Source organism: Euprymna scolopes, chromosome 9, assembly GCF_053919585.1.
Source record: "Euprymna scolopes isolate OS-2025 chromosome 9, ASM5391958v1, whole genome shotgun sequence".
NCBI classification, from domain to species: domain Eukaryota; kingdom Metazoa; phylum Mollusca; class Cephalopoda; order Sepiida; family Sepiolidae; genus Euprymna; species Euprymna scolopes.
In genome coordinates, this window is record NC_136490.1 from 20663330 (window position 1) to 20689722 (window position 26393).

Consider the following 26393-nt stretch of genomic DNA (forward strand, 5'->3'; position numbering starts at 1 on the left):
GAGTTACTCTCCTGAATATTCTTTTGGAGATTAAAAAAAAAAAAAAAAAAAAACTTTCCAACAATCAAACAATGCCACAATGTGTTTTAATATTAAAAAAATAAAATAAAAAGGATTGACACATGAATTTCATTAAAATTTTTTTTTTTTTTTTTTTTTCATTTTGCAGAGGAAGCAGTCCGAGCTGAATGACAAAATGAATCTGTCCAGTTATCTACTGCGGCCTGTGCAGCGAATGGGCAAGTATGCCCTCCTTTTGAAGCAGATGTTGAAGGAATGTCCAGAATCAGACAACGAATATGCAGACTTAAAGGTAACTCATAATCAACCCCAACCCAATTACATATTCTTATTGAATTTTGTCTCATGCTGTTCACCTTTTGTAATTCGAAGGGGGTGAAGCTGTCCTCTTGATAATTTTTTCAAGGGGCTATTATTCATATTAAAGATAAAGGTAGACAGCGATTTTGTAATTTAAACTGGTCAGGTCTTTATCCCTCTTTCTCTGAAATTCATTTTTTCACTTCCTCCCATGTTTTTCTTGGCCTTCCCCTGTAAACTGGACCTGCTAACTCAACTGTTCTACATCTACTAACCCAAGAACTCTCATCCATACTTTCATTGTGGCTATACCATCAAAGTTTTCTGTTTCTTCACACATCTTCCTCTGAAAGTCATCAGATCCAAGCCTGTCTTTAAGACTCACATTGTATCATTCTCATATCAGTTCTATCCATGTAATGCATGCGCTAAGCCCTCACTGACTAGTTTCTACATCACACTGTATACATATGCTTGCTAGACTCTTTTCATGAACTTACTCAATTCACTCCTAATTCTTTCAAACATAATAGCACCTGCTCGATCCAATGGTATCACCAAGCTAGTCTAATTTCTCAACCACTTTAATAGCTTCGCCATCCAGATATAATTTGTCCACATCCGAGTTCTCATCCATCTCCATTTTCTTACATCTAAACTGGTTATCCTCTCTCAACGTAGCAGCAATTCCACTGCATTCAGTTGCACCAGACTCCCATTACACAAACTGAAACGTTATTCTTTTGGGGAGCTTTCCAACTCACTTTGGTCTCATATGAAACGAGGGGCATTCAAGAAGCAATGCCCTCGACCCACTTCTCATAGCAGTAGACCAATCAAACTTGGCACAGTTATTAGTCTTTCTCTGCTTAGGAACCATTCAGAGTTATGCATTTCTCCCATTGTTCAATGAAGCTCTGAAGACTGTTTTTGAAGAATACCTCAGGTTGGTCCTCTAACCATGAAAACTGAAAGCTACATCATTTGAGAACGTTTTCCTTTTAAAAACAACTTCTTAGTCGAGAAGTAAGGAGAGTAGGAGGAGGGGAGAGGATTTCATAACCCGTGCTTCTGACTTGTTGATTTACGCGTTGCAGACCAGAGAGTTGTTTTGCAAGAGGAGGATACCTTTGCCAATCTTGCTTTGCCTCTTGATTTTGATAGATGCTCTTGATTTCCTTAAAAGGGAAGCATCATAGGCTCTTATAATTATGGTAACCTTTGCCAGGAAATTTGTCATTACTACTTTGTCCTGATTCCAGAAGATTGTGAGCATGACCTTGACAGCAAATGGCTGCACCCTTGCCGTCTCTAGAATTGATGAGTCTGTGCTTCTATTGCACTGACTGGCCATTAGTCTTTGGATTATAGTGATAGCTCCAGGTTTTATCCTGTGTAATCAGTCTTTTGAAAAACTTATACTCATCTTCTCCAAAGTCATCCTCAACACTTGACGCGTGCTCTCACTTCTGGAAATGTGTCAGCAATCTGGAAATCCATCTGGCAGACACTTTATGCATATGGTCATGAATGAGTTTCAACAGAACCTGTACTAATCTTGACCTCTTGCACTATTTGGCAGTCACGCGTCAATCTTCCAAAATAACAGCCTCAACTTGACTGATGGATATCTCATCAATGGCAGAAGGGGTGACCAGGTTTGGGAACTGTTTTTAAAAATTTCTGGCTATGTTTGAATTCACAATACCAGCATTTTACAAGGTCATATAATAAGGTATTATTAACATGTTCATTTTATTTCATCAGAAGTCTCCTGTGGTGTACGTCCTTTCAAATACAAAAACCAAATCACTGCGCAACACTCAATAGGTTTCATTTCACACCCGACTGTTCACACACCTGTAAATCAAAACCCACAATTAGTTTAGAGCTGTAATTTGCCACATAACCCATAGAGATATAAATCATTGCATATGCAAAATTTCAGCTGGATCAGAAAATTGGAAGTGGACCAGGGGTATTATCTATTGAACACTCTTCATATATAGCCACACTTTTGTTATAATATGGTATATAGTTATGCCATATAAATAGCTGTAAGGGATTCAACTTTTATAATTATAAGTTATAAAATGAATATAAAATAAAGGTTTGGTAAATAATTTAAAATTTATCTTTAATGAATAACAAAAAAAAAAGTTAACATTCAATGAAGTGAAGTTCTGTAAAGAAATGTAAGCTTTTTTTTTGAGTTATTATTCTTATCGCTTGTTTTTAATTTTTAATTTTGTAATTAGATATGTCCTTCACCTTCTTTTAAATTCAGTAGATTCTTTGATATGACAGGGGCGCATCCGAAATGAATATTTAGAGCACAATACATACATGGCTTTTGGATTTTAAACTTTAATTCAAACCATATATATATATATATATATATATATATATAAATCATAAAATCAACAGTAGGTTCTCTACAGTGCAATGTACACAATGCACTGTGGATTAAGTCACTGTGGGGAGGCATGTAAAGCTTTCTAACAATGCACCACGATGGGTCCCTAACTGAAGCAGGCATTTAATAGATTTGGTGAAAACAACTGGGTGATTTCAACAATTTCAATGACAATAAAAATATGAGAGTGTGTAACATTCGTTGATCATCATTCAATCCCGGGCAACGTTGGGTCTTCTTGCTAGTATATACATATCTATCTATCTATATATCTTAATATACATATCTCTCTCTCTCTCTCTCTCTCTCTCTCTTTAAATTCAAGTATGTATAAGAATGTCTATGTTATGCTACACACTTGCTTCTTCAACGTCATGCATTGAAAAATTATCAAAGAAAGAAAAAAATCACCGAAGTTAAGTTATATATATCGAACGACCTTCACCTCATTCAAGGACATAGCAATAGAAAGTGCTGGAAAGTTTAACAAGGGGAAATTTGACATGTGTGGGAATAGCCTGAATGGAAATAAAATGCCTCTGTTTAGTTTTGAAACACAATTGATACCTTCTGTAAGGGTGGCTGCACGTAAAATTGTGAGGCAAGGGTTGCTCAATCTTCAGCCACACGTTTCCTGAATCGGCACTGCATGGGTCTAGTAGCAAGGAGAAGTCCAGGACGACTGGAAACTATGCTGAGATAAGCAGAGAGCACATACAGCACCTGGTTGTATTCCCAAATGTTCACCCATTTTAGTACTAACCAGGCTCAACGTTGCTTAACTTTGGTGATCTGATGGGAATTACTGTGTCAATGTAATTATGTTGTACGAATGGAAATAAAAGCCCATTAGAATAGCAGGCAGGAGTGGAGGGGAGAGCATATCCGGTTGCTATAATAAGATTATATATAGATGTTACATGATAAGGGCTGTCCCCTTTTCGTGTAAGTATAAAAATAGGGAATTAGTTAAATGTAAAAATGAAATAGAATAGACGAAATTCGAACCTCGTAATTTAGGTTTAGAAATAGATTACAAGAGAGAATTAGAAAATGGAATGTAAAAACAAACCATTGTTTATCTTAGAGATAAAATAGTTTTAAGAAAAGGAATGTGCATTTGTCAATTGAATTGAGGAATGCAACTATAGGATAATTTAATAAACATGTTTTTAACATATTGGAAATATAGGTTAAAATTCCTTTTGTAAACAAAGGAAAATGTTTTGGATACGCATTTCCAGAACACATGAAAGAAGACGCATGTTTTAACGTGTGTATGACGTCATGGAAAATGGGAAGTTCTCGATATAGTTAGAAACTTGAGAGTTAAGCAAGAGAGTCTGAGGACGACAGACGACAGTCTGGAGTCCAGAGATGGACAATCGAACGTCTGGAAGCGAGACGGTCACCTTTGAAACATAGAATGTAAAATTTTGAATTCCTGACTAAGAAAACCACCGACCGGTCCATGGAAATAAACGCGTCATGTGTTTTTATAAACGTCGTCTTTGTGTTGTAATTCTACCAAAAGGTAAAGTGAAATTGTCATTATATGTCTTATATATCCTGTGTTTTAAAATGTCTTCACATGCACAATGTCTCTACATCTCACATCTACAATGTGAATACTAAGACTGTCTCAACACTGTCTCGTCACTCTAAGAGCTTCTACTACACTTCTAAGTATGAACATTTTATATATATGAATCTCTTCATAACACGAACACAACATCTCTCTTAATAAGACTCTCTAAGACTCACTTTTAATAAGACTTCCTAACAACAAACAATAACAACAACAATAATAATAATAATGAAACCCCTATATAACATAGATGCATGAAATAATGTTAAAAACGATAATTTCCATGTAAGGTTAGAATCAAGCAAAGAGTGGAAAATCCCATCAGAAATCAAGTTTGAAGTTTGCAGTACGTTTCAGGATATGACGTCATGGGCAGGAAGCATGAAATTAGACATGGTAAAGAAGAAGAAAGGATCTGTTTCTCTGGCGTGTGAGCTGACTGTGTATAGATGCTATTTTTGTGAAGCTCTGTCTTTGTTCAGCAAGACGATGGTCATGTAAGGTATTAAATAAAAAAAATATCAAATAATCATGAATAACACACGCTATTGTATTAATATATAGATGTTAAATAATCATGATGCCCATTGAACAAAAATATTGTTGCCATTTGAATTCTGATAATTTATTTTCTGCAATGAATTTGTTTTTCTTTTTTTTATCTTTGTAGAATGCTGAAGAAATGGTTAAATTCCATCTACGTCATGGTAATGATCTTCTTGCAATGGATTCTTTGAAAGATTGTGATGTATGTATTTATTTTTATCTTTTTTTTTTATTTTATTGACGTTTCATCCCAGATATGGCTCAGCGCCACTTATTCATGAGGGGTTACTATTTGGGACCAGATTTGCAGGGATATTATTTATGGATTGGGCAGTGAGATGGTGATTCACATTCAGTAGTCAGGGAGGGAATTCCAAAATGCAGCAGTCCGAGGGAAAAAGCTATTTGAGTAGAAGGTTTTACAGCATCTAGGGATCTCTACAGTGTAGGGATGGGATTTTGCTGCTTGTCGAGTTTGTCAGGATATTGTCATCGAGGAGTTACTAGTTTGTCAGAGCACTTGCCATTGTAAAACAGGTACAAAAATGCCACGTTTTGGCGATCTATTAATAAATCCAATAATTAATCTGTTTTATTACTTTTATTCCATTATTGGTCCACCGACTTAGTCGGATGTGGACCTTAGAATTCACTTCGTCAGTTCATTCCCAAAATTCTCAATAACTACTCTTTATATTTTTCATGAAGTTACAACTACCCAAGGGAGGAAATTTAACATTCTTGAATTTTTGATAAAAATTCTGGTTGCATCCCCAGGAGGTAAAAAAGACCAAAAATAGCACTTTTTGGGACATAGAATCTTTTCCGATCATTAGATTTTGCTGAAAATTACCCAGGAGCAAGATCATATGGATATACATCTGGAAACGTAATATTTGACCCTGGGAAAATTCTGAGGCTTGAGCCCCAGGGTGTTTTAGGGGTGAAAAACACACCTTTTTCTCCTAAAATTCAAGGAATCAGTCGGGAGACCATATAGTTTTGGGCTTGTTTTTTCTTCATAATTTATATTTCAATAAATATGAGTTTTTTTCTCAAGAATCTGCAAGATGTCAAAAAAAAAAAAAAAATGTACTCACACTTCAACTGTTATCAGCATTGTCTAGAACATAATGGTCATCAATTTGAACATTTGTAAACATGATTCTTCAATTATATTTGTCTTCTGTATTCGAAGCTGTTTCATTTCACTTTATGTTCACAAAAGTTTTATTGCCATTCGAAGTGTGATTACATGTGTACATTTTTTTAGACACCCTGTATTTATTTTTGTCACTATTTGTGGCTTCAAATTTGATTTAAAAAATTATAATACATTTGAATAAAATAAAATATGCATCAAGTGTGCTTGAAAGCCAAATACAACATAATATTAGGAAAATAAACAAATATTATATTTGTTTGAAATTTACCACAAATATATTTCAGGAGGTATCCTCCATCTTCAGTGTGTTATTTCTTTTCTTCTTTTCTTCCTCCTTGCCATGTTGTAAATTTGGAGCAAGAAGTCTGTAAAGAGCTGCGCGTTGTTTCTAGCGTTTGTATTTTGAAATGTTTGAACTGTGCGTAGCCAACACGAGAATAACATCAAAGAATGAATATTTTCCTAATATTACGTTGTGATTTGGCTTTCAAGTGCATTTGATGCATATTTTATTTTATTCAAATTAAAACAACCTTTCTATATGATCTCTCATTCTTTGACATAATACATTTATTTAATGATTGGCTGATTGTAAAGCTGTTATGGGTTTTAAAATGCGTGTTCTCGGTGAAAATACCACGTAAAAATGATAAGAGAATGAAGGTAAATGTTTAACAAATTTTTTCAACAACTTACAGGTGAGATTTTCTGGGGTAACAATCATGGAAACAAGCGTCCAAGGGTGACATGTGCATATTGTAAAAAGTCACCAAAACTCAAACTCGAAACTCGACTGATAGGAAATGAAAAAGTGACATATGCAAATTAAGATGCAGTCAAATTTGAACATATAAAAAACCGGTATTTCTTTCATTAGGGAAGAGACGTTTTTGTTGACTCGGAGTCGGCTGAAGAAAACTTTTTTCTTTTTTTTTTTCACATACATTTAACAGTATTCAGCAGTTCAAATCAAAGGAAAACTTTAATTTCAATCCTAGAAGCTATTTCAGCATTAAATATTAAGTCAATGCGGCCGAGACAAAAGTGGGATTTCGAAAATTGAAAGTGTCAGGAAAGGGAAAGATTAAAATGATTCACGTTGAATGTAAAAAAGTTAAAGCGTCGAGATATGACAAGATTTAAATGTGATTCGAGTCAGACTTTTTTTCTAATCGTCGTAGTATAATGGAGAATAACGATTTGACTGACGTTTTTGTGTTTAGGAAGCTAGTAAAATCTAGCAGTGTTTTTGAGAGGCTAGCAGAGTCTAGCGAACTGAAGAGGTTGGAATTTACAATGTCGTTTGAATGCTACCATTGTATCGGCAGGAGGATGCATTGGCCCTCTACTTAAGATTGACAAAGGTTGATGTAACTGAAGTGAGTCGGACCTTTTGTTTTATTTTTAATTGGCATTACCAATATGATTCAGTTTGATTTTTAAAAAAAATTGTCGTTGTAAAATGAATAAATTAAAATACGATTCTGTTGAGTGTTAAATGCACGTTTGAAAGTCAAAGTGAAAATTCATTATGCTGTGGATAATTTTAAATACGTATTCGAAAACCAGATTTTGCAAAAATTTGCTGCACTATGGAGAAAATGCACATTCGAAGTTTAGACTTTATGATAATTTGTTGGGCTATAGAGAATTGTTATATGCACATGCAAGTTGAACTTTGAAAATTCATGATTCTATAGAATTTTGAATTACAATTTGAATACAGGACTTTGAAATTTGTTGTCGTCATGAAAAGATTGAATGACAAATCGAGTCTGAGGCGTGTGTTGTTAAGTTACAATTCTAGACAAATTTTTTTTTTTAGAATTAACGTTCTATCATGGGTCAGTTGAATCTGGCCGTGTAGCGTGGGCCAGTTGCGTCTGGCCATGTAGTGTGGGTCAGTTGCGTCTCGCTGTGTAGCATGGGCCAGTTATGGCCAGATAGGTTAATATACGATGACGATGAAATGGAGTCAGACGATTTACACAAGACAGAAGTGGAAGCAAATGCTCCCAAAGAAGCCCACTTCTGCTAAAGAGTACCCCACAAAAACGACCACCGCCAGGAGGCTGCCTGTGTGATTATGAAATCAGGGAGAAGTGTAACTGTGACAATGGTCATAGAAACAAGTGTCCAAGGCTGGCGTGTGCATATTGTAAAAAGTCACGGACACTTGAACTCTAAATCCAACCGATAGGAAACGAAAAGGTGACATATGCAAATTAAGACATGGTCGATTTTTTTTTTTTTTTTTTTTTTTACATAGACGTCACCACTTATCAAGGCCGATAGGCCACTCAAGGATAAGGGTTAAAGAGTGTAGAGTAGTCAAAAGGACAATATAGTAATCGATAGTAATGGAAGTTCGGTAAATTTGTTAACCTAAGTGGAACGGCTCATCAGAAACTTGTTCACGTTGGACTTGAAGACAACCATATTATAGACAGCTGGAAAGCAGGAAAACGGAAGACAATTCCACAGGCGTGCAGTTCTAAGGAAGAAACTTTGATCATGGAATCTATGTTTAGGTTTAGGCACAGATAAAGAGTGGGGAAAATTATTGATAATGTTTTCAGCTAGTCTAGTGTTTCTTGTGAAAGTTTGGCGAGGGGGGACCATAGATTGAAGCTCAGTCGAACACTTTCCATGAAAATAACGATAAAGCAGAGACAAACTCGCAACATCTCTTCTGTGAGACAGAGGTTGCAGCGAAGAGAAAAGGACATCTCCCACCAAGCCCCGAAGTCTATTTTGAACTCTATCAAGGCAGGACAAGTCTTTTCTAGCAGCTCCTGCCCATATGTGGCAACAGTACTCCATCCTTGGACATATCTGGCTCTTATATAGATAGAGAATTGCATCAGCAGTGAGATATCTACTGGATCGATAGAAGGATCCGACCATTTTTCCAGTGGCCTTGGCAACAGATTTGATGTACGTATTCCATTTAAGATCAGGAGTAAAGGTCAAGCCCAGAAGCCTGTCAAAACTTGAGGCCTCCCCAAGACGAGAGCCATTCATTTCAATTGATGCCAGATGGGGATCAGAACGTTGATGATGTAAAGATAGAAGCTTGGTTTTGGATGCATTAAAAGTAACCAGCCACTCCTTTCCCCATTGTACAACGTGATCAAGATCAGAGGAGAGAGAATCGGAGAGAACTTGGTCGTTTACTGTCTTAGATGTGCTACCATAGATGGTAGTGTCATCAGCAAAAATGTCTACGAATGATGTAAGGATATGATTTGGAAGATCATTAATGTAGATCAGGAAAAGAGTTGGGCCCAGGATCGACCCCTGAGGGACTCCAGCATTTATACTGTGAGCTTCTGATTTTTGCCCATCAACTACTACTCTTATGAACCTATCAGAGAGAAATGATTTAATAATTGAGAAGACATTTCCAGCAATACCATAGCTGGAGATCTTGTGAACTAAACCTTTATGCCATACCCTATCAAAGGCCTTTGATATGTCAAGAGCAATTGCCCTAGAAAGGTTGCCTCTGTCGAGAGATTCGCTAATCCTATGAGATATAACTGTAAGCACATCTGCTGTAGATCTAGCAGAACGGAAACCATATTGTGTGTCACTAAGAAGGTTATTTATGCTGAGATGGTTGATTACTTCTCTATTTAACACAGATTCCAGCAACTTACTCATGACGCACAGGAGACTTATTGGCCTGTATTGAGAGGGGGATGAACGATCACCTGAATTCTTAAATACAGGGCATACTGATGAGATTTTCCAGGGTGATGGGAAGCAATTCTCCTTAAGACAACGTTTAAACAGTTTTGTAAGTATGGGTGCTAGTTCTGGTTGAAGTTTTTTGAGTACTATAATTGGAATATCGTCAGGGCCGGTTGCTTTACTGGAATCAAGGTTTTTGATTAGCTTGGCAACATCACATACAGATATTTGTATATCACATAGTGTATTTTCTGATACAGGAGGAAATATTGGGGGTTGGTAGCCTTGGTCGCAAAGGGTCGAATTTGCTGCAAAGTTCTTGGCAAAGAGTTTGGCTTTGTCTGATGCTGACGAGATTACCTCAGGTCCATTGATGATAGTTGGGATGGAGCACACACTTCTGTTCAAGATTCTGTTTGCAATTTGCCAAAACTGGTGGGAACCAAGCCGCTGCTCAGCTACTTTGGACTTGACGGACTGAGCATACAACTCTCTTGCATTCATTATTACTTTCTTACAATGGTTGATGGCAGTCCTGAAAGCGGCTTTAGTTTCCATACATCTATTACGTTGGAAGCAGTGAAAAAAGTGATTTCTGTGCGCAATGGCAGCAGCACATTCTGGAGAAAACCATGGCTGGCTGTTAGGTTTTTGCTGGAACTTTTTCGAGGGTATGAAATTGTCTATACCTACAATTAACCATTCTGTCAGGTCTGATACTATAGAAGACACATCCTTTTTAAACATGGAACGCAGAGGAAGATCCGATATAAATGTACGGAAACTATCCCAGTCAGCCATAGTGTATCGATATACTGTACGATGGAGAGGTACGTCAGAGGACTTATTACATTTCATTTTTATCTTAATTGATACCACTGAGTGGTCAGAAGATCCAAGAGGAGACAGAACGGAAACTGAACATAGTTCAGGGCAAGTTGTGAGAAAGAGGTCTAGGAGACTTGCATACTGGCCGTCATTGTCGGGCACACGGGTGGGTTCGTGAACAATCTGAGTGAGGTCATATGCAATGGAGAAATCATGACAGAATCTCCCCTCATCATCGGTCTTGTTTGAGTGGGTCAACCATTCCACGTTGTGAACATTGAAGTCTCCACATACGTGAATGTTAGCTGAAGGATATGCTAATAGAACTTGGTCAATTTTCTCAGATATGCTTTTAAAGATAGTAACTCCGCTATTATGGGGGCGATAGAGAGTAAATATAAATGCCGTAGTGTGAGCTAGTGCTACTCGGAAGCACATATAGGGCAAGTTAGGATCTTCTTCTTCATAAAAAGAAAAGGTCTGGTTTAGTCTCCTGTAATTGGGCTTCAACCTCTGGAAGGTTAGAACGTAGACCCTTGATGTTGGAGAAGGAGACATGGTAGTGGGGATCTACGTTGGAAGTTTCAGATCCGGGTTTAATCGTGTATTTGTTATTGAAACTTGTCATGATGGAATTTTGGAGTTTGTGGACTAGGTCGTCAGATTTGCTTAGAGCAGGACAGAGAGGGGAAAACAAAGAGAGAAAAGTAACGAAGAATTTTTTTTTTTTTTGGTAGCACATGATAAGATAAAGCCGTAACAATTACCCACTAATATGGCATCGAGAGGCCCCACCAGAGACTACTGCATGGTCCAGAATCCATTCACCAAATGGCAATACAGCAGCCCCAGTACTTTGCACCTGCTGATAGGACAGCCTCCTTAGTGGTTAATCCAAGGTTCGGGTCCCTGACTATCAGGCGGATATTTTGAGCATATAAAAAGCTGGTATTTCTTTCATTAGGAAAGAGACATTTTAGTTGGCAAAGTCGTTTGAAATCCATTGTTGGCGGAGTCGTTTCTACGGTTAATTCACATATCAGTTTGAAAAAAGAACAACGGATTTTCTACGAATGGCGAAACAAGAAAAAAAGGATTATTGTTTTTGCATGTGCCGAAAACATTGCAAGCTGAAGAAAAACTCTTCTTTTTTTTTTTTTTTGATAAACATTTAATGGTATTCGGCAGTTCAAAAGAAAACTAATTTCAACCCTAGATTTTGATAACTGAACCATTGAATGAACGATGACGAAATCTCCCATTGAGAGCCACATGTTTTGTCCTCCAGCTGTTATGGCCGATTTTTAACTACTTCAAGGGAGATCACTTTCTTGTCGATCCAAGGGAAGTAACTAATTTTTAGGATGATCCTAACAAAAGCAACATTAACAATTTGGGGTAACTTACTAATTTATGGTTATTAATTATTTGCAGTGAAAAGGATTTCAGTATTATTCTGAGATAATTGATTTTGTAAAAAAAAAAAAAAAAAAAAAACAGTTCATAATAATGAAGCTTTATAGATGCTTGAGTGACATCTGTCAATGTCATTGTACAAGCAATAAGGAAGATGAAGAGCTCCTTAGCATTGGTGAGCAATCCTCTAGAGATGGTATCTCGATAAAAGCACTAGTCTCCATCACCTCACTCATTTGGTGTGAGGAAATGCATCTGGTTCATAAAAATCTTGCCTCAGTTAAAGAAAATGACTTCCAAAAAATTATAACTAGAAATGTTTGAAAGTTAATTTCTAAAATCCACCTAAAACACATGCCAGCATATAAAACACTAAACCAACATAGTAATAGTTAGAGTGTGTGCTTTTTTAACTAAAATACTAAAATGGGTATTTAGCCATAAAGTTCTATTTTAGTCATTTAAATTATTTGGAGTTGAAAGAAGACACACTTGAGAGAAATTATGCATTGTATGGCCAATTCCTTGAAAGATTATTTATAATTTACTAGCCTTGGTGCTTGGCGTTGCCCAGGTTTTTGTAGGTGTGTGTTGAGCAAAAGAAAAAAAAAAGTTGTAGTAGGCAGGCAGGCTTGAACCTGTCACGTGAAGGTGGAAAAGAAAATGGAGGTGTGTGTAAGGGTGTTGGTTGAACAAAACAAAAATAAAAATGGTAGTAGGCAGGCAGGCTCAAACCCGTACCGCGAAGAAGAAGAAAAAGAAAGTGAAAAAAATAACCATTGCCAGACCAGAAGTGACGTAGGTTTAAATTAAGGCTAGACAATTGAAAAGAGGCGATGACTTTCGAAAATATTGGCGAAAAAAAACGACCCCCTCCCCCCACCTTGAAATGTGCCCAGTTGAGGGTAAAGAAATTAATGTTTTTGGCCAATTTTTCGATATATGTCATCTGAAGGATTGAGCTTCAAAACATATAATCATATTTTTTTATTATTTGTAGAGTTCTAGGTTCACGAGCCGCTATTTATCTACAGTGAACACACGCCACCCATAGTGACTTATTGCTATGCCTCTCCACACCATTCCACATTTTTTAAATTGTTCACTGAATTTTGAGATCTATTTTTATTAATTTTTTTTATGCAGGTCAATCTCCAGGAACAAGGCCGTCTTTTACGACAAGACGAATTCATTGTGGCACAAGGAAGGAAGAAATTCATGAGACACATATTTCTATTTGAAGAACTTTTATTATTTAGCAAAACAAAAAGAAACAGACAAGGTGGACCAGAATCGTACGTTTATAAATCGAGTTTCAAGGTAAGACATTTTCTTCAGATTATTATGAATATATTTGTTTGTTTGTTTTTTTTTAATGAAATTAAATTTCATGAAATGATTCCTGTCCAGAATGCCCTCATATTAAAAAACCAAAAAAAATTTAAATCTCTAATGGCTCATTCCATGGAAAGTGGTCCAAAATCAGAGAATTTTAAATCCAATATTTTCGTGCATTCTGATGTTTTTTTTTTCTGAAAGACAACAAAACTAAACTACAAAAAAAAGACAACACCCTAAACTACAAAAAAAAGACAACAAAACTAAACTACAAAAAATTTTTAAATTTCAATTCTGATATTTTCTGTGTTGTCTGTGCTGAGGCTATAAACATCGGCTATTTATTAAAGTCAGAAAATGAAAGAATTGCCTATTTTTCAGGCATTCATTTTTACTAATAAGTAACATAGAATTATGTTTAATTATATTTTTCATGGTCATAGGTATGGGGTTTTTTTTACGTACTACATGGAAGAGTAATGCCTTACAAGCCAAAAATAAAAGAGAGTTAAGTATCATAAGGACGATTTTAAATGTCATCGCTGAAAACCCTTCCGAACTGTAACACACGTGATATGGAATGGCTCCATGAAGATACCAGAGTTTGGCAGGAAGATTCTCGAATTCGACAAGATTCACTTTAAAAAGATTGGAGGTTACATTGGCATTAAAGTCAGAAAATGAAAGAATTGCCTATTTTTCAGGCATTCATTTTTACTAATAAATAAAATAGAATTATGTTTAATTATATTTTTTCATGATTGAGACATATAGATTTCAAAATAATTGAGGCCCTAAGTTTCTGTTGTTAATCATTTTTACATTAAATTTTCATAAAGTTAGCCCTATGTCCATGTAACACACATAATGCTTAATCATCTTTTTTTTTTTTTCTCATTCTTCAATAAAACCCTGGAAGAAAAAATCCTTTCTGGTTATAAGCTAGTATATTGCTGCAAACAAAATAATAGAAAAAAAAAATCTCGCTACTTTTTTCTTCTTGAAAGAACATTTTGAATTTGTGTAACACATGTAACGTTGCATGTCAAAATATCACTTCAAAATCTTCAATAATCAATGGATTTAAACATAATAAATAACATATTCATACAATACTATGAACGATTTATTTATTTTTTTTTTATTATATTTTCACCCCAAACAAGGCGCATTGCCACTTTAGTGTAGGGGGCTACTATCAGGGACATGAGCTACTGGGATACTATGTAGGGAGTTGGGCAGCAAGATGTCGGTTCACGTGGCACTTGAACTTCTGCATGTCAGTAAAGTTGGGGAAGCAAATTTATTTGTGAAATTTTAGGTTGAAAATAATAAAGCACGTCCTGATTTCTTCCAATATCCACCATTGGTGGACTTGGTTTTCGGATCACATTCTCGGGTCAGTATGCAATTTTATCAGCTTTTTTTGGCCTTTTCTGGAATACTTCATTACTAATACTTTTGCATCAGTATCTATAATTGATAAAACTTCACTAAGAAATAACGTTCTATTCAAATTTTTTGTTCCGATTGAACATTTAAAAAAAAAAATTTCCACACTAAAATAGGATATTACTCAACACACACACACACACACGTAATATAGTTGCCATATATATTTTCTAAAATTATATATATATATATAACCATGAAATTTGAACAAAACACGTGACTTTTCATTCAAATGTTAGAACATCATAAAGTTAAGGTTTTTTAGTACAAAAATAAATCAAGATAGAAACTTTGTTCAAAAAGTATGCAATAGTCAATATACATTTTCTTTTTATAATCACACACTTGTAATGTTTTCTAAGTAATTAGAAATAAGAATTAAAAAATGTAATTCATTGCTGTAAACCACTTTGCAAACAGACATTTTGTTATGAATTTACATGAAGATAGTGCACGACCAAGCAACACTTGTGTGAAAAGTACTCAATTCATTTAAAATTTTATAACAAAAGTAATACATTGTTTTATTTGCCGATAATTTCAAACAGCAGCATTTGGTAATGAGTACTTTTCAGCTTTGTTGATATGAAATGTTTTTAAATAGGTTCTTGTCTAAATGTTAAAAATAAATTATCAAAGAAAAAATAATTGAAATATTTAATTTTTCTTTTCATCACAAGTTAAAATATTCAAATGTGGAGAAAATAAATTTCTTTATAAACCGTATGGAAAACTAAGCTAGCCTTGTCGATTTTTTACACTAAGTCACCAACGTGGATTATTGGTGCTTGCTGCTGTTGGAAAAATGAACGCTGTCCGAAAGATTTCTACTCCAAAATTCTTATATATATGTGTGCGTTCAAACAGTTTTCAAAAAAACTACTTGATATATTTTTATATAAAGGTTTTTACACTAACCTGTGCATATTTGAAATCTTTTCAATGAAAATTGTTTATTCTATAAAGCCTGAACTTTAAGGGACGGTATGGTTTAAACCAAATGACCAATTCACTTAGGACAAAAACTAAGATTAAGAAAATACTTTATTCTGATTGGTTGCCAAATTTGAGTATTTTCCCATGTCACAGAACTTTGGAAATCAATGAGATTTTGCAGGTGTAACATACGTGATGCTAAGGTGTAATAGATGTGACAACAAATACCTTAATTCTCAGGGGTTCAATGAATAAAAATTTACTAAAAGACTATTGTAATAATTAGAAGACTCCATAAAAATTTAGAAAAACACATTTTAAAAAAGGTAAAGGCACAATTCACAGAGTTTATACATTGTTTAACAATGTTTAAAATATCCTTCCCATCTGAATGTAATGCACGTGAGGCTAGAAACAAGACTATTATATATAAAAAAAATGGTCATAGGTATGTTTTTTTTTATGTACTACATGAAAGAGTAATGCCTTGAGACTAAACAAGCCAAAAAAGAAAAGAGGGTAAAGTATTATAAGGGCAATTTTAAATAAATGTTATCACTGAAAACCCTTCACGTGACATGGAATGGCCCTATATTAGGGCCATTCCATGTATGTACTCGTGATGAAACAGAAAATATCAAATATCATATTCCAAAAATCACTAAAATTTGTCAACTAGTGTTGTATTTCATCAAGTTCACAATTATGACCCATCAACAATTCCGGAGTTTATAAAAATGTTTTCCCATTTTTAAACCGAATGTTGTTTATTATAAAAAAAAAAAAATGAACATACTTTTTTTTATCTTTATTTTTATTTTTTTTTTAATTGCATTTTCACTCCAAACAAGGCACAGTCCCATTTTTATATAGAGGGCTACTATCTGGAACATAATTTTTAGGGGTACTATGTAGAGAGTTGAGCAGCAAAATGTTTGTTTACATTACACTTGAACTTTTACATATCAATACATTCAGGGAAGCAGGGACCCGGAAGGGTGTTCCAAAGTTCAGCAGTCCTAGGAAAAAAACTATTAGAGTAGAAGGCTTTCTTACATCTAGGGATTTCTACTGTGTAGGGTTAGGTTTAGGGATTTCTACTGTGTAGGAGTGGGATTCACGTTCCACAAGCAGTTCGGCAAAGTTGCAATTCGACACCATCATACCATCTGTCAACGATGGCTCGGCTTGTTCAACCCATTTCTCTAATATTTTTATGACACTTTTGGGAAACAAAGCAACCTACAGCTATGCTCACAAAATAACTTCTAACCTAAAAACAATGAGCTCCAATTCTCAATTATATATATTGCACTGGCCACAACTGCCAGTCTCTAAGTCAGGCCCATTATACAACAGTTGTATTATTTTAAATAAAAGAAATCAAATTTTATAAGTATCTGAGAAGTGACTGTATTGCCTGCCATTTTGAGAAAAAAATCTAAAAAAAAAAAAAAAAAAATACAAGGAAAGTAACTCAACAATAATTAAAACTTGCAAAATTTATGTTGTAATGCCTATGAATTCTTTAAAAAAAAATGATTTTCTTTATAAAAATAAGACTACTTAATCAATTTATGTGATTTTTGGAATTTAATATTTTCGTTTCATCACAGATGTGTACATCATACAGATTTTCCTTGTTTTGTTTTTTAATGTGAGGGAAATTCTAAAAAAGAACATATTAAAATTTACAAATAATTTTTTGGAAAATATTTTCAATATATATGCTTTTAAGAGAAGACTTAAATTGTCTACTAGGAGCTGAATAAAATGTCCAAATATTTTCAGTGACCTGTCAGAATTTAAAGAGAATAAAATCTTATTTTAAATTTTGCACATGCATGGAACGAGTTTTTTTAATTTCCAGATAGGGGAGCGACCTTTGTCTAACTTTGGACAGAATACGTCCAAGGGAGATAATTCTGATAAATCTCCATGGAAGGTATCTCAAATTATTCTGCAGCCAACACTATTTCATACTTCAGCATAACTTGGATTGTTTTTAACAATATAAAATTGGAAGGGATTTTTTCCTACATAAAAACTAATCCAATATTACAATAGAATCTCATGAAAAATCTCTAACGTATTACCCCTATTTTTTTTTGTTTTGTTCATTTTTTTTATTATTTTGGTAAAAATGATTGATGCTTTATTAGTAAAATAAAATTGTAATCATCAGTCTTAAAATTGATTTAAAATATATTAAAATTTTGAATAGTTGGTAGCCATATTCGAATTATTAATAGATGAAATTAGTGGAGGCGATTCAAGATATAAAAAAGGGCGCTTATATCAACAAAAACTCTAATCTAGGGGAGATAACCGACATAAACATAACAAAAATAAACATTTTGCAAGGTATAATTTGGGGCGCTTATTAAAATTAACATCGCCGCCCTCCGGGGCCCGGGCGACAAGATCAAAGTGTAGTATCTGTTCTGACAGATACTGCAAGCAAAGACCAGATGTGGGGGCAACCCCACATACCTGACCTTTAACCAGCACCCATTTCCCACCTCTGGTCTCCTTTTTTCCCTTCCCCCTCCCTTCACTCCTCACATTAAAAATTGGCCTTGTGCCTAAATTGCTCGGTGGGGGAGCAAATAAATACCCACAAAACAAAAGTAAACAACCTGTTAAAATGAAACGATGTTAATTAATCAACAACAAAAAATTAAATAAACTTGTTAATTAATGAAAATAAAAAATTATATCACATACTTCTCTCTTTTCTGCATAAGAAACTCCATGAGATGAATTTTCAAATGTGTATTTTGCCATAAGACCAAAAAGCTTCATTTTAAAAATAAGAAATTTGTTTTTCTTTATTTTAGTTAATCGTAAAAAAACTAATGAACCCACCCAACATTTGTTTATTCGCATGTCTAGTTGTACAAATGAAGTATAATATTTGACGTTTGTGATATTAAACTTTGATATTAGTTAGAAATTGACAATTTAAAGGCTTCAAAATCACACATAAATTTCACCTAGGAAAGGAGAAGTCAGCATCAGGCTTTTTTTTTTTAATCTATAATAATAATGGGAGAAATGTGTTTACTTCGCCATTTGGAAGTGATGTTGAAGTATTTAAACTGTCAATTTCTGATTATGATTAAAGTCGCGCATTATAGTTCATTCTGGATATGAGAAACACGGAATCATTGGCCGCGTTACTATTATATCAAGAAAAGGAGAAATTAATCAGAATTATTCAAACAAAAAAGAAATGAGAGAAATTGTGATGTTTATTTGCATAAAAAATGGTACTCTTGCTGAGAAAGGACCATGCTGAAATCATTACGTTATTTCAAAATCCATTTTTAATAAGTAGTGGGTTTTTTGTTTTTTGGGGTTTTTTTTAAACTATTCTGTAGTTTCATCTAGCAATTTAATAAACAAAAGATACCATAAAAATTGAATTTAATAATAAAAACTTGCACTGTCCTTTGTTTTGCGAACCTGTTTCCTTTTCGTAAACTGCTTTTTGGCAATTCTGGGACTCAGCTTTAGTATTCGTGTAATCATTTTTTCATTTAACATTCATTTATTTTAGCGTCCCAAATTATACCTTGAAAAATATGCTTATTTTTCCTATGTTTGTGCCGGTTATCTCCCTTTGATTTGAGTTTTTGTTGGCATAAGCATAAAAAAAAAGTAAAGAATTGCTAGTTAGCATAAAAGTTGAAAACTTTGAAAATTGCAAGGTTTGAAAAAAAATAAAATTATTTAAATATACAATTTTAAATCATTTTTTTTTTTTTTTTCAAACATTACAATTGTCAAAGTTTTCACTTTGTAATATATATAACTATCAATTTGTTATCATTTCTATGCTTTTCTGATGTTCTCAGCATCATTTAGTCTTATGTAACTTCCAACTTTCTTCAGATACATCTTCTCGAACTCTGGAAACTATACTAAATTTTCAATAGAAAATTGATATTTAATCAACGAGAATAGCTTATTCTTGTTTCATCAGCCATTATTGGGTAGAGGTCTTATGTGCTTCATGGTTGTCTTTTGAGCCTGCACTGAGGATTGAACCTTCAACCTCCAGAAGAGTGTCACTTACAACAGAATTTTATCTAGTATTTTACCTGATATTCTATGAGTCTTTGAAACAAGATTGTATGTAGGACCCGTGGGAATTGCTTGTGTTTGGATAAGCAGTGACACCGGAAGGAGGCAGCTGGGTCTGTTCAAGCACACTTTTTCTCCCAATGTATGGAACCAGCTCCCAGAAGTAGCATCTTCAGAGTTACTCAATACCTTCAAAATCAGACTAGACAAACATCGGAAGAATCACCTGCTTTGCTTTGACTACAAATCTAAAGATGATGTGCGTTGAAAGACTGTAATCTCGGTTGTATAGTCCTGTGTTCCTTCTCGCCGTGTATTGCATTTGTGGATATATTGTGGAAATAACACTCAAGATGAGATCAGTAGTCCAAATAAAATAAATTATTTACCCTTATCTAAAAAATTCAGAAATAAAATTTTATGGTTTACTTTTATGAATCAATAAAAATAAAAGTCATGGTTTATAATTATGGAGCTTTGCAAATAAACAATGATAAAATCTCCCATTGAGAACCTCATGTTTTGACCTCCAACTTCAAGGGAGATCACTCTCTTGCCGATCCAAGGGAAGAAGCTCTATTGTATTTAGGATGCTCCTAACAACACTAACACTTTGGGGGAACTTACTAATTTATACTTATTAATTATTTGCAGTGAAAAGGATTTCAGCATTATTCCGAGATAATTGATTTTGTATAAAAAATAATGAAGCTTTATAGATGCTTGAGTGACATCTGTCAATGTCTTATTGTACAAGCAATAAGGAAGATGAAGTGCTCTTTAGCATTGGTGAGCAATCCTCTAGAGATTGTGCCTTAATAAAAGCACCTCACTCATTCAAATTATTATTTTGTTTTTCTGTCTTTTTAACAGTATTTTCAAGTTAAAATAAATTTTTATGATATTCTTGTTTATTAAATTGTTAGGTGAAAGTATATATTAAGAGCAGCTTTCTAAATAATAACGTTATTTCAGCGTGGTAACATAAATGCACAAGTAGCCACTATTGTTGGTCCAGCCATACACAACATTTATGAGAAATTCGGTTCGTAAGAAACACCAGTACTATCAAATATAACCAAGTATTTCATATGTTCTGTTTATTTTCTGTGGTAATTTTTTTTCCCCCTTTCTTTTCTCTGCATTACTAGTCAAATTTCCAGCGTTTTTATTTCTATTAAAACCGTTTTTGTTGTTGTTTTTGTTCCTCACAGACGTCAGATATTGGTCTAACAGAAAATTTTAGGGATAAAAGTAATAAATTTGAGATCTGGTTTCGGCGACGATCAATCGGAGAAAACTATATTCTCCATGCTCAATGCAGTGACGTCAAAAATAGCTGGGTTGGCGAGATCTCACGGTTGCTTTGGAAGCAGGCTATCAAGAATCGAGGTAAGAAGCATTTTCCTTTTGCATGTGTGTTCAGATGAAAACGTCTCAATCATAACGAACATATCTGGCAAATATATTTCTACACTTTACTGTGAAATAATCTAACATATAAAGTTATCTTGTTGGATTTTCAAAGTCAGGCCCAAATAGCATTTAAGCTGACAAATGAAACTTCTGTTTTTACGAAGCAAATTTTTATTTGTTATTGTTGCACCTTGTTATTGGCAAGATAGTAAAGTACTTAACTACAATTTATTTTTAAAATTATTTTGTTCGATCCAGACGACTACTAATATGAAAAAATTTTTAAGTAATAACTCAGAAAATTAAAATCAACAAGGGAAATAACTCATTTTAAATTGAAGAATATAATAGGAGTTTTAAAGTTTGCAAAAAAATAAATATTAAAAACTAAGGTACTTGTGCAATTTATGGACCATACTAATTTTTAGATAAGATTTTTTAGTTAAATTCAATTTTGCAGTGTCTTTTTATTTATTAAATTGGTAGGTGAAAGTACAGAATAGTTAACAAAGCTCCCATACTCCTCATATTAAGAATGACTTTCTAAATAATGTTATTTGAGTACAGTCCGTAAACTGCACAAGCAACCAATTTAATTTTATTATTTATCAATAATAAATTGTTGAAAACAAATTATTTGCCAAAAAAGAAACTGGGCAAAAATAAAATATGATAGGATTTTGTTTTTATTAATACCTATCCTAGAATGGCCTTTGGACCTTAATATTTTTTTTTTTTTTTTTTTTTTTAATTACATTTTCACCCCAAACAAGGCAAATTGCCACTTTGGTGTAGGGGGCTACTATCAGGGGCAACAACTACTGGGGTACTATGTAGGGATTTGGGAAGCAAGGTGTCGGTTCACATTACACTTGAACTTCTGCACGTCAGTACTGTTGGGGAAGCAGGGACTTGGAATGGAATTCCAGAGTCTAGCGGTTCTGGGGAAGAAACTATTGGAGTAAAAGGATCTTTTACATCTAGGGATCTCTACAGTGTGGGGGTGGGATTTAGCAGCCTGTCGGGTTTGTCGAGGGTGCACACGTCGTGGGGGCACAAGTGATTGCAGTTCGTCAGAGCATTCACCACTAAAATACTTGTAGAAAAGGCAGAGGGATGCAACATTTCGTCGATGGGACAAGAAGTCATCTTCAACAAAAAAAAAAAAAAGAAAGAAAAAACTCTTTTGCACTTTGTGTTATATAGTGTCCATATAATGACTGTATATGTAAATACGTCTTCGAGATATATGTATGTACATGACAGATCATGTAGTGGATTTGTGATGTGCATAAGCAGACATGTTTTAGGAATCCTCCAACTTGAATGCATTTCTCTATTATTTCTACAACACTCTAATAGGTCAGTGGAAATGCTTCTACAATTATGGACAACTCTTTAACTCTCTCTCAAACTAATCTCCTTTCAGTCGCAACTGGACCTTGTCCATTAACCAGCTCCAACTGCCCAACCATGACTCCTTTGTCTGCATATGTGCATATATAAAAATCTATTTCTTTGTTAGTGTTTTTATTTTTATTTTTATTTTTTTTACTACATAACAGGTTAATTACATTGCTAACTATTTTTCTGCTTAATCAAATATTATTTATGAAATTAAATTTCAAATCTATTATGAGTTTAACATTTATTTCAAATAATTTTACTCTGATTAACTTACATTCTCATTTTGTTATTGTTCCTAAATTCCTCTGCTAACATTTTTCTCTTAGTAAAATATTTTATATTTTAAAATATTGAAAGGTCGCACCGTTATCTCTTGGCTTTACTTTTGGCAACCTGCTGTTGCCCGGGAGTCCAATATTTAACATTGGTTCACAGGGTATATTTGCCAGATAGTTTTTAAAATATTTTTTCATGGGCCTAGTTCCTCCTATGATTATTAGAATGATGACTTTCAGATTCCAGTTCATTTTCATGACCGACATAATGACTGAGTGTGAATTTTCTGTTCAACCTGTTTCGGTAATTTTAGGGATGGTGACAAACTTGATTCATAGTTAAAAAAAAAAAAAAAAAAAAAAGTACTTCAGAAGCTTATAGACTATTTTTTAGGTAAGATTTTTAAGTTAAATTCAATTTTTACAGTATCTTTTTTATTAAATTGTTAGATGAAAGTACAGAATAGTTAACAAAGCCCTCTTCCTAATGTTAAAAAAGGCTTTCTTAATTATAACCTTAATATTTCAGCACACTCTGTAAATTGCAAAATTTACTGTATCCCAGGCAATATTGGGCAGGTATAGCTAGTATGTAATAATATGATTGTATCTATATATATTTTTTTATTTTTTATCTTTTTAACTGGAATCATTTGAGATGAGTAATTTGTATATTTATTTATTTGCAGACTGTTATCCGCATCTTCATAGTTGTTGTTTCACAACATTTCGGCCAACTCATCCTCTGGCCTTCTTCAGGTTATTAATTGCGACGGGATGGATTTAATCTTTGAGGCCTGTGGCACAGTGGATTGAGACATTAAATCTTTATGGTTCCAGGTGAGCATTGTCTGAAGATAGTGGTTTTAATCCTACCCAAAGCCAGCCAGAGGATTAGTTGGCCAAAACGTGGTGATATAACAACAACTATGGAAGGCAGTAATTAATGGGGATAGGGGATACAATTAAGAGACTCAGCATTCCTATCCCATCACAGTTAATCACCTGAAGAAGGCCAGAGGATGAGTTAGCCGAAACGTGATGAAACAACGACATCTATGAAGATGAGGATAACAGTTTGGAAATAAATATTTCTGTTTTAATGTTTCCATTTGGTAGGAAATCTACATGGAGCTTGTCTGTGTTTTTATTCCTTTCTGATTCAATCCTTATCGTGGGAAATCCTATTGTGGTGAAATGTGAATCCCATCTGGATTATGTTTTATTTTTTTTTGTTTTTTTTATCTTTCCAGAGAGCCGGAAATGCGAGATGGCCTCCATGGGAATGGGAAATAAACCCTGCATGGATTTGAAAGGTGATTTTAATATCAATGATCGCTTGATTAATGTCACCCCCACTCACTCTTTAGGTAAGTTGCCAACTATATGTATGATGCATCAGTGTTTTCCTTTTTTTTTTTTCTTTGTTTTTTTTAAATTTTATCTTTTGTTTTGTCTGGAGATGGGCTTCGTATTGGATGTAAGATATTCATCCACTATTTCATAGACTCCAACTGAGAGATATCTTTAGGATTCTAACTGTCCCTTAAATTCTTTGGAACACAATACCGTGGGGCTATTTTCCAGCTGACTATAGCATGGTCATTTTCAAGCCCTTTCAATAAATAAATTCTTGCCGAGCTGTTCTCTTAAATAATTAAACCCTAACCAAGTTCCGCCATTACTGATCATCTCGGTGTTGCCTCACCATCTATCTGACACTCGTTAATCCTTATCCTTAAATGGCCTCTGGGTCTTGATAAGCGGTAACCCTCAAGTAAAAACAAAACTCTCTTGCTCTTGGTTCACTGGGTATATTTGTCATGTAGTTTTATAGAGATTTTCTTAAGATTCCAGTTCTTTTTCATATCGTACTTAAGACCTTCGCATTTAGTTATCTTCTCTCTCAGCTCTATTTAACCCAGCTGACTTCAACTAGGGTTGTTGCTTATTCCCTCTTGTCTCATATCACTATGTCAAGTTTAACAGCTCTGTTTTCTAGGTACGTAGCTGTAGGAATCGCATCATCATAGTGAATGGTGTATGACTTATTTCCAACTGTTATTTCTGATAAACATGTTCGCAGGACTTGCTGTTATATTAGATATTCAACTTTTTTATAGATGATCCAGTGGAGATATTTACAAACTCCATTGCGTCGCATTGTATAGTAGCCGTCCCCCAGCAGGTGGCTTCTACTTCTGTGTAGTGGAACCTCCATTTGTTGTTGTTGTTGTGACCACTTATCTTAAAAGCATTGGTCATCAAACCTTGTCTATCAGTGTATATGAAGACTTCCTTCAGTCTTGACAGACTATGGATACCCACTGTAAGGGTGCGTGTGCGTGAAATTTTTGTGGCAAGAATTATGCAATCTCCAACCGCACCTCTCCTGAGTCGACATTGGTAAATACCAGTGGTAAGTGGAGGTTCAGGATGACTGGAAACAATGCCGAGAAAAATGGAAAGCACATACAGCACTTAGAATTCCTGAATGGTCACCCATCTGGTACTAGCCAGGCTCAACGTTGCTTAGCTTTGGTGATCTTACGAGACCCGGTGTATCAATGTGATTATGCCATATATATGAGTGTGTATACCGAATAGATAAATCTATGATGATGATGACGATTACAATGAAACAGCTATCTGTTGAATTTACCATCGTTAAATAGTTAAAATGAAAGAATGTGAAAAAATTTGATTTTTTAACACACTGTATTTATATATTATATTTTAAAAAAATAATTATATATATATATATATTATTTTTTTTCAACAGTAATCTACAGACATGTATGTTTTGGGGCCCTACGCTAACAAGTTTACTGTTTATCTATGGCTTCATAGCGCAATGGATTAGATGCTGGACTGTAATATATAAAGTCTGGGGTTCGATTCCTACTGTCAAACTATGCTGAAGAGGGGTAAGGCCCCGAAACATGCATGTCCGTAGATTACCGTTTTAAAAAATAATAAATAAATATTTGTTAACATCCAAATAAAAATAAGGGCGATTTTCTAAGAAAACAAGATCCGTAAGTTGGAGACGCTAAGTTAACCGTATTATTATCATTTAAAAACAAATCAACAATATATATATATAATACTCCCTATCTTAGGTTGAACATTTGGGAAATGAAATAGAGATTAACATTAGCATATGAAGTGATGCTCTTTGCGTAAACAAATTGAGCTTAGGTATTTGGACAACATCAAAACATTGTTAATTCACTTCCCGCATAGCAGCAGCCATATAGCGCAACAGTTAGAAGCTCCAACTGTCGTTTGGGCGATCAGGTTTTAATCCTGGCTTGAAGTAGTTGCTTGTCTAGCCGCACTGATGAGCTGTGAAACCGCGAAATGGCTATATATATATATATATCTTGGCAACCCTTCAGCAGTGAGGATGGTGATCATATTCTGGGTTTTAGTATGTGCGGAGGTGGCCAACAAGGCCGATTCTAGCCTTGAACTGCCTTTCACAGTGAGGGCAGGCAACTC

The 26393-nt window shown here is 34.4% G+C and overlaps 2 protein-coding genes across 5 annotated transcripts in view; one reads left to right on the forward strand and one right to left on the reverse strand.

Moving 5' to 3' along the window:
• The window catches only part of LOC145284453 (uncharacterized), a 1345403-nt gene that overhangs the window by 1301054 nt on the left and 17956 nt on the right, over window positions 1-26393 (forward strand). Inside the window, exons 20-24 of the mRNA XM_080133278.1 lie at window positions 170-313; window positions 4996-5073; window positions 13123-13296; window positions 21006-21183; window positions 24143-24259. Coding sequence (XP_079989404.1) covers window positions 170-313; window positions 4996-5073; window positions 13123-13296; window positions 21006-21183; window positions 24143-24259 — 691 coding nt within the window. The remainder of the gene's footprint in view (window positions 1-169; window positions 314-4995; window positions 5074-13122; window positions 13297-21005; window positions 21184-24142; window positions 24260-26393) is intronic.
• Window positions 1-26393, reverse strand: part of LOC145284455 (uncharacterized) — a 235522-nt gene that overhangs the window by 98065 nt on the left and 111064 nt on the right. The gene's annotated exons all lie outside the window — the stretch shown is intronic.